An 8,602-nucleotide genomic window follows, 5' to 3' on the forward strand; every position below is an offset into this window, starting at 1 on the left:
GCACTTGTATCAAGTGCCTTTGTGACCTTTAAAACTGGAAATTTATGTTCTGTGCTTCTGAAATTTTTCTTCGGTTATTTTATTAATGATTTCCTTCTCTCCCTTTCAAAACTACTTTTATTTTGGTGCTGACCCGCATACACTGTTCATATCATTTTTTAACCTTTTCTCTGATGTTCTTCTGGTTCTGTCTTTTTGGCTCCCATTTTCTGGGTGATTTCTCCAACTTTATCTTCTAACACCTTCTTAGAGGTCTCCATTTCTGCTATCATATTTTTGGGGGGATCTGGTTTATTGAGGTATTATTTGTATAAATAAAATTTATCTTTTTTGGCATATAGGTCTGTGTTACTTTTCTGTGATACATAACAAATTTCCACTAACTTAGTGGCTTAAAGCAACATACATTTATATTAAAGTCCATGAGTCAGGAGTACAGGCATAATTCAGCTGGGTCTTCTACTTAGGATCTGCCAAGGCTGTGGTCAAGGTGTAAGCTTGGGCTGGGATTTCATCTGCAGATTGGGGAGCCCTCTTCCAAGCTTGCCTGTTGTTGGCAGAATTCCTTTGCTTGCAGTTGTAGAACTGAGGCTTGTAGCCTCAGAGGCTGCCCCTTTCCATAGGCATTTCATAACATGATGCTTGCTTCTTCAAGGCCAGCAGGAGAGTATTTTTCTGACTTCTGTCTGACTGCTAAGACCCTTTTGTAAAGGGCTCACCTGATTAGACCTAGCCCACTGAACATATTGCCATTTTGATTAAAGTCAATTGCTTAGGGACCTTGATTACATCTGTAATATCCCTTCACCTTCACCATATTAACACAACATAATCACAATAGCAGGTATCGGATATTTTTGACTACTGGCTTACGTTAAGAGTGAACTACTCAGGATCTGTGGGTTGGTTGTTATGTGTACATTATGGTATTATTACCTGTGGGTTGGTTATTATATTACCATAATATAACCTGCCAGGACCATTGTCTTGTGCAACCCTTGATGTCAGTGCTTTTTGGTTTCCCTTTGGGGCTGCTAAATTCCTCAGAGAAAGATCTTTTAATCTCCTGCCCAGAGTTTGAGAGCTTGGTCTTACTGCTTTTTAAACACTCTTTAAAGCAGCCCTTCTGTGTTTAGTCCCACCTTCAACCCCACTTCCAAAGTTACTTGATATCACCAATTCCTGAGCCTTATGGGCAATTTTGCTGAATAACTCCTGGCTTAGGATTCAGCTTTTTAGGTTATGCTGGGTCATAGCAGTTGTTCATCTCCTTTCCATCTTCTAAAAATTTGTTGCTCTTAACCTCTTATGTCCCTTTTGTTCTCCTCTTTTCTCAGGTAGGTTTATGCCTTTAAAAAAACACTTTTTACTGGTTCTAATGGGGTTTTGAGAAGGCCTGAAGGAACTATGTATTCAACACAGCACTTTCTAGTGGAAAGTCTAAATGACCTCTTAAATAGTAACAAACAACCACCACTGACATTTATTGGGACTCAGCATGCCAAGTTCTGTGATAAAACTTTACCTGCGTTGTCTTATTTTACTTAATCTGTCCAATGTTTTCATGTGAGGTTAGGAAAGATTGTTTTCCATATTTTATAAATGAAGAAATCAGGGCTTAGAGAGGTTAACTTGCCTCTAGTCACATAGTAATAAGCAGGTGAGCTGGTGTGTTACAACTAAAGATCTTTCTTTTCCTTAATCATCTCCCCCCTCCACCCCCCACAAGATAAAACATTCTCCTCTGTTTCCTTCCTCAGTAGATGTTGCCCTCTAATTATATGTGCCAGTGTGAGGTCATCCTTATGACTTTCCATCTCCTCAGTAACCATCTATACCAAGTCCTGTCAGTTTTATCTCAAATCTGTCCTTTCCCCTTTTCCCCCAGTTCCACCTGCCCTGAGCTCAGCTGTTAGGTTTCTCACCTGGACTGCTGCAGGCATCTCAGTCTCCCAGCCGGTCTCTCAGTGTCCACTCTTACTGTCCTCCAGTCCCTTTTCCATACTGCAGCGGATGTTTTCTTTTCAGAATGGAGGCAGATCTGGTTGTGCTTACCAAAATTGGCTTCCCATTGTTCTTACAAGGAAGATCAAAATCCTTCCAAGGCCCTGCATGATCTACCTGTGTCTGCTTCACGAATTCTGAAACACTTTTCCCTGTCTGAGCTGCAGCCACATTGGCTTTGTGTTAGGGCCTCAGTGACACCAGCTCCATTCAAACTCTAGGACTTCAAGCACGCTGCTTTCTCTGTCTGGACACTCTCCCCCTCCCCCATCTTTCCTTGCCTAGTTAACTCCTAATCATTCGTCAGATCGCAACTCAAGTGTCAGTTCATGGGAGCAGCTTTCCCTACCCCCAAGATTAGATTACGTCCTTCTGCTAGTTTAATGCTCTTACAGATAGCACCTTGTACCTTTCCTTTCTCCTACGACTTTCACTTATACACTTGATTCTTTGTCTTTTCCCGCTTGACTGTGGTTGCTGTTACTGCGGGGTCACGTCCATGTTAGTTACTGGTGTATCCACCGCACCTGTCAACCTTGGAAAGTGCTCTCTTCCTAGTTGAAGGAATGAATGGGCTGTGAGGGAATAGTCTCTACAGAGTCATGAGCTGTGGAAGGGTTTGGCTTGTCTTAGGAACTCTCAGTGTGAGAATGGAGGGTGGATTGTTCATTCCATTAGGCAGATATACCTTCTGATTGCAGATGGAGGCGCTGGTGGCTGAGAAGACCCATTTGCACGGCTATTTCTATGTACTGCCATGTATCTTCAGATGGATGAATGACTGTCCACCTAAGGAAAGATGAAGGAGGGTGGACCCCTTTTCTCTGCTTCTCACTGTTGATCGTGGTGGTTGCACTATTTCACAAGGGTGAATGTCGCAGACACAGCACAACTTTGGGCTCCCAACTATTTTGGCCTTGATTCAATAATCAGAACCTATTGCTTCCCCTGTTCTCTATTAACACTGGGGCTGTTTGGGAGGTGTGGGGAAGGATCAAAACACCCTGCAGTCACACACTTTCAAGTACTTTCTTGCTTTTTGGACAGGATAATCAGACTTGATTTGATGTACTTATTTCACTCCTACCAAAAACTGAGCAGCAGTCTCTGAATGTTAAAGCTTAGAAAAACCTGTAAGGAGAAAGTAAGGGCATGTCGCAGGAACTCCTGCGGGAACGCTCTTACCTGTATTCAAGTTTTCCTTTGCCCTCTGTCATACCTTGTTATGACCGGAGGTGACAGCTGGAATGTGGCCCTTTAGGAACTCAGCTTTATCTTTTTCTAGGATAGAGTAATTAGTAACTCATTGCTGTTTTTAGGAGCATTATCTTAACCTGACTGTGATTATCTTTCATGATTTAATACCCAAAGTTCAATCAAAGTTCAGTATTTTTTCATAAAAGAAATTACAAATGGTCCCCAACTTAAGAAGTTTAACTTACGACTTTTTCAACTTTGTGATGGTGTGAAAGTGATACACATTCAGTAGAAACTGTACTTAAACTTTGAATGTTGGTTTTTTCCTGGGCTAGTGATATGTGGTACGATACTCTCTCGTGATGCTGGGCAGCGGCAGCCCGCAGCTCCTAATCAGCCACACGATCAGGTAAAGAAACAACTGATAGGCCTACAATCATGCAGTACCCAGACAACCATTCTGTTCTTCACTTTCAGTGCAGCATTCAGTAAATGACGTGAGATATTCAACACTTTATTATAAAACTGTCTTTGTGTTAGATGATTTTGCCCAACTGTAGGCTAATGTAAGTGTTCTGAGCATGTTTAAGGTAGGCTTGGCTAAGCTATGATGTTTCTTAGGTTAAGTGTATTAAATGCTTTTTGACTTAGGATATTTTCAACTTACAGTGGGTTTATTGGGATGTAATATGATGGTCAAGAAAGTCAAGAAAGATCAGTATTTGGCAGTTAAGCTATGGTGTAACACATCCTACTTTTTATAGAGCAAGGAGTTATTTTTGTCTTTGCAAAATAAGATATGAAGATCTTCTCCAAAAAACAGTCACCACTCCTCCAGATCTTTACATTAACCTTAAGGATTTCAGTTGGAGTGTATTCCCCATCATTCCAGTTTAGGAAAATGAGGGAAAAAAGAGAACTGGAGATGGGAAGGGAGCTGTACTCTACTCCCCCTCCGTTGGTGGTTGCTTCTCCTTTGACACTGTCACTTAAAAACTTTCCTGAATCTGTTCATTCCTCTGTCTTCCCAATGGTGTTGACCCAATGCCAGGATTTCTTCAGCATCCTCTTCACTGGTCCCTGCCTCTAGTCTTACTTCCCTCCCATCTTGTTCTCTGGTTTTTCTGGAGCATAACTGTTAAATGCCTCTGCTGCTTAAAATTCCCATGGTGGCTTCCCATGGCCTTCAAGGTGAAGTTGAAACTTTAAATTGGCCCATCAGACCTTTCGTGCCTTCTGTCTACCTCAGCAGACTCATCTCTCTCTGTTGCCTGCCTTACGTTTTCTTTTCTAGCCATATTGAACTTGTTTAGTTTCCTGGAGTCAGTGAGATCTTTGCACATGTTTTCCCCTCTGTAAAGAATACTACCCCCTTTCTAGCCAAGTCCAGTATCATAACCTTTACTTAAAGTACTCTTCTTTGGAGAAGCATTACTAGAACTCTCTAGACTAGATAAGGTGTCCCTGCTATGTGTTCCCATAGCATCTTCCACTTATCCTAACTTAATACCTATTATATAAATGTGTGTTTGTCTTTCCACTAATTGGTAAGCTTTCTGAAGGTAGGAACTATGTCTAACTCGTTTACAGCTGTGTTACCATTCCTGGCACGGTGTTTGGCAAATAGAAAGTGCTCAATGAAAATTTGATGAATTAATAGATTAGTGAAACCAAGAGCAGATCAGATTAAAAGATTTTTGCAGTATAACTGTGAGGCCGATAAAAAGAGGAGGGGCCATGGTAAACCCCAGCCTTAGAACTTTATTCCAAATTTTTGGAAGGGAAGGAATGTACATAATAGTGATGACATGTGCTCTGTCACAAGATGTGCGGGTGAGGGTCTAGGAAATACACACTTGCTATCCTGAGCCAACGAAAGTAAGTTAAACATCCACAATTTACTCTGCTTCTCTGGGAGGCTGGGAGTCAACAACTCTTGAGTTGTTAAATCAAAAGATTTAAACATTCACATAAATGGATTTTTTAAAATCTCATTGAAACTTTAGGGGAAGCACATCCCAAAATATTTCCAAGGAGCAGAGATTGTAAATGAGAAATCACACCGCACAATCTCCATTGCTCTTAAAGGAACTATAAAATGTTAACAGCAGTCCTCTGTCCCCCCCAGTCTCATGTGGCCCCATTGTGCATTGCTTGTTCTTGAGAAATTCTACCACTATGGTTCAGAGGGGCGTAATAATCCTTATGGTATGGGAAAGAATACTGTATTTAGATGGTTTAGGTAGAACATTTGCCATTTTTAGAAATACTGTTAAGGAAATTCCCTGGCAGTCCAGTGGTTAGGACTCGACACTTTCACTGCCGAGGGCCTGGGTTCAATCCCTGGTTGGCGAATTAAGATCCCGAAAGTTGCGCGTCGAGGCCAAAAAAAAAAAAAAAATTAAACCAAGAAGGAAATACTGTCAATGCAATATTTATTCCTTTGTTTCTTCCTAATCTAGAGAGTTACAGATTTATGAGCCCTGCAGATTAGTTAGTACTGTGCCTTTTGATGAGGCCAGCAAGAAATTATTTCTCTATCTCTAGCTTATGGAGTTTGTTTTCCAGGAGATAATTGAGGTTCAGTTAAGATCAGTGTTACTTCTATAGGGTTTTACACACACGTTACCACCCCCCCCCCCCCCCCCCCCCCTCCATTCTATTTCTGTTGAGATAGAAAACACTTAGCAACTGTTTTCTTAGCTTGCTTCACTTTGTTTTCTTTCTTCTGAGTCCTTCTGGAGACTTTGTTGGCCTGGAGGCAGAATTGAATAGCAGGTATGAATTTCAAGGTCACAGCTAAGCTTACTTGTCAACAGAAAGCAGTCGCCAGGCGAACCACAGTGTTAATGTTATTTCATGCATCTTTGCCCTGAGGCAGAAATTTTCATTCATAATTTAGGGAATTGAAGAGTTAGAGATTCAAATTTGCAGGTATCTTAGAAAGTTGAAAAGATATCAAAGAATGAGTTTACAAACCGTTTTGGGTGTTGGAAAATGCTTTGAAATATTGACAAGTTTTTGGTTATTGGTTTTAAAGGTTTTCCAGGGCTTCCCAGAATTAAGTGCTACTTGAAATTCATATAGTCTGAGGCAACTTGTAGCCAGCTTTGCCTATACACAAATGTAACAACAAAAATTTAGGTGGGACTGTGAAAAATAGATATATAAATAAATGGGTAGATAGCTATCTAGAGCAATGGTTCTGGGAGGAGGGTGTGATTGTGCTCCCCTCAGGGGGCATTTGGCAATGTCTAGAGACATGTTCATCACAGCTGTAGTAGGTGGAGGCAGGGATGCTGCTAAACATCTTACAACGCACAAAATGGTCCACAGTGCTGCTGTTGAGAAACCCTGATTTGATGGATGTAGAGATAGATGGGTATTAATATATATATATAAAACATTTGTGTCTGTATAAACCTTAGTTTGGGGGAATTTTTCTCCAGGTATAAATAAAAATATTTAAGGAAAGAAATTCATTCCAATTCTTTGACCTATCAGCATATGTTCAGCGTGGGGTTCAGTCAGGTCACATATAAACCCTTTCAGAGCCACAGGAACCATAGCCAGGAAGCTTACCCCTTCCTCAGAGCTGTTCCTTCAGATGTAGGGCCTCATGCAGTGAAGGAGCCTTGAGATAACCGAGCATCCTTGAATGTAATCTTTTTTCTGTAACATTTTACCTGTGCCCCTCTTGACATTAAAGTACTTCCTACATTGTGCTAAAGGGTTAGTCTTTAATTTACCTCTGCCCTGCCTGTTGAACCCTCCTAATTGGTGATATTGTTGTAAAACAGCAAGGCACCCTCTATCTAAAAGGATGGTAATAAACTTGTGCTTCATATCTGTATCGGTTAAGATAGATTTGCCTGTATTATAACCAAAAAACAAACTCAAAAAAATCCACCATCAGTAGAACTTAAAATAACAGTGACTTAAATGAGCCAGAAGTTTATTTCTCTCTTGGGTGTAAGAAGTGCAGAGGCAGGCAGATCAGGACTAGTGTGTCTGTTCCACAAACATCCATTCCAAGCTTTGCCCCACCTTAACGCCAGCCTTGGTGTGAGGTCTTTTCATCTACAATGGGTGCTTGAGCTCATGTTCATTGATAAACTCTGACCTGGCCATGTGGCTGCCAACACAGATGCAGAGCTGGCTGGGTGATATCATCCTAGCTTGGGCATAAAAATTATGTAGCAAAGGCCACCTAGCTATTATAGTCCTAAGGTAGGCACCACAAAGATGCAGCAGGCCACCTCCATCCAACCCAGATATTGCCTGCCAATTAGCTACATTTACTTGGCTTGCTTGATGTAGGTTAGAGACGGTACAAGTACAAGGTCATCTGTTGAAAAGACCTACCCCATTTCTCCTGCCCTGAACCACAATCCTCAGAGCTTGGACATTGCTGGGTCAGTTTTCCTATTTTGCAATAAAAGTTATCCTGCTAACGTTTAATCTTTGGTCTCTTAGTGATTTTCTCTTTAACATCATTGTGTCTACTTTCCAGTCAGCAAGAAGGGGGAAGGATTGAAGATTACCCTTCTCTTTTAAGTACACTGCCCAGAAGTCACTCAACACTTCGAATTGGCCAGATCTTAGTCACATGGTCATTAGTTTCAAGAGAGTCTGGGGAAATAGTCTTTTGGATGGACCCTCCAAAAAACTGGAGTTCTTGTTACTAAAGATTGAGAGACAGCTATCAGACTTTGAAACAATACTCAGTGAAAATATCAGGAAAAAAACAGTGACTACATAACCTCATCAAGGCTCTCAAATTATAAAAATAAGATATTCTGTGGCAGTGAATTACTGGTTAGATGCTATTTTTCTTTCCTCCCTCCCTCCCTCCCTCCCTCCCCTCCTTCTCTGTGGTTTTATTATTTCCCCTTTTCCGAAAGCAAAACTAATCATTCTGTGTTTCTTCTTAAAGGACTTTCCGTGACATTTCTGAAGATCTGAAGCCTTCAGTAGACTGACTTGGTTTCTAAACCACAGTGATTTCTCTAGGAAATTCAACCTTGACTGTGAGTTTAGCTCAGCTGTGGCCTCCTATCCTTTCAGCTGTGCCTGGCAAACAGAGCCCAGGAAAAGAAGCAGAAGCCTCCCAGCCTTCCATACAGAATGCCCGAACAAGAGAGGACTTGCTGTGCTTTGCATTTTAAAGCACAGCTTTGGAGCTCAGAAATGTGGTTTACTCACTTAACTGTTGCTAAGATGGCTTGAAAAGTTTCAGTTTATAAACTGGTACCATGGCTTGAAATTTTCCCACTTTGGTTATGTATATTACAATATGTATTTATAAAGTTTTTTAAAGAGTCCTAAACTACCTGCTGTATACAGTGTAGTTTTCTCCTGTTTTAAGAAATCTGTCTTTAAACTTTTCTGTGACAGTCAC

The 8,602-nt window shown here is 41.0% G+C and overlaps 1 protein-coding gene across 3 annotated transcripts in view; it reads left to right on the plus strand.

Annotated features, from left to right (window-relative positions):
* TMEM245 (transmembrane protein 245) overlaps positions 1-8,307 on the plus strand; it is a 98,820-nt gene extending 90,513 nt beyond the window's left edge. For 2 of the 3 annotated variants that reach the window (XM_027105277.1, XM_027105279.1), the window contains one exon: positions 8,138-8,307. In XM_027105277.1, coding sequence (XP_026961078.1) covers positions 8,138-8,183 — 46 coding nt within the window. In that variant the 3' untranslated portion in view covers positions 8,184-8,307. Of the gene's footprint in view, positions 1-3,536; positions 3,611-8,137 lie in introns of all 3 variants that reach the window. The other variant, XM_027105278.1, reaches the window with a different exon arrangement.
* The last annotated feature ends 295 nt before the right edge of the window (positions 8,308-8,602 follow it).

Source organism: Aethalodelphis obliquidens, unplaced genomic scaffold (assembly GCF_003676395.1).
Source record: "Aethalodelphis obliquidens isolate GAN/ISIS:26980383/991018 unplaced genomic scaffold, ASM367639v1 scaffold7, whole genome shotgun sequence".
Taxonomy (NCBI): Eukaryota; Metazoa; Chordata; class Mammalia; order Artiodactyla; family Delphinidae; genus Aethalodelphis; species Aethalodelphis obliquidens.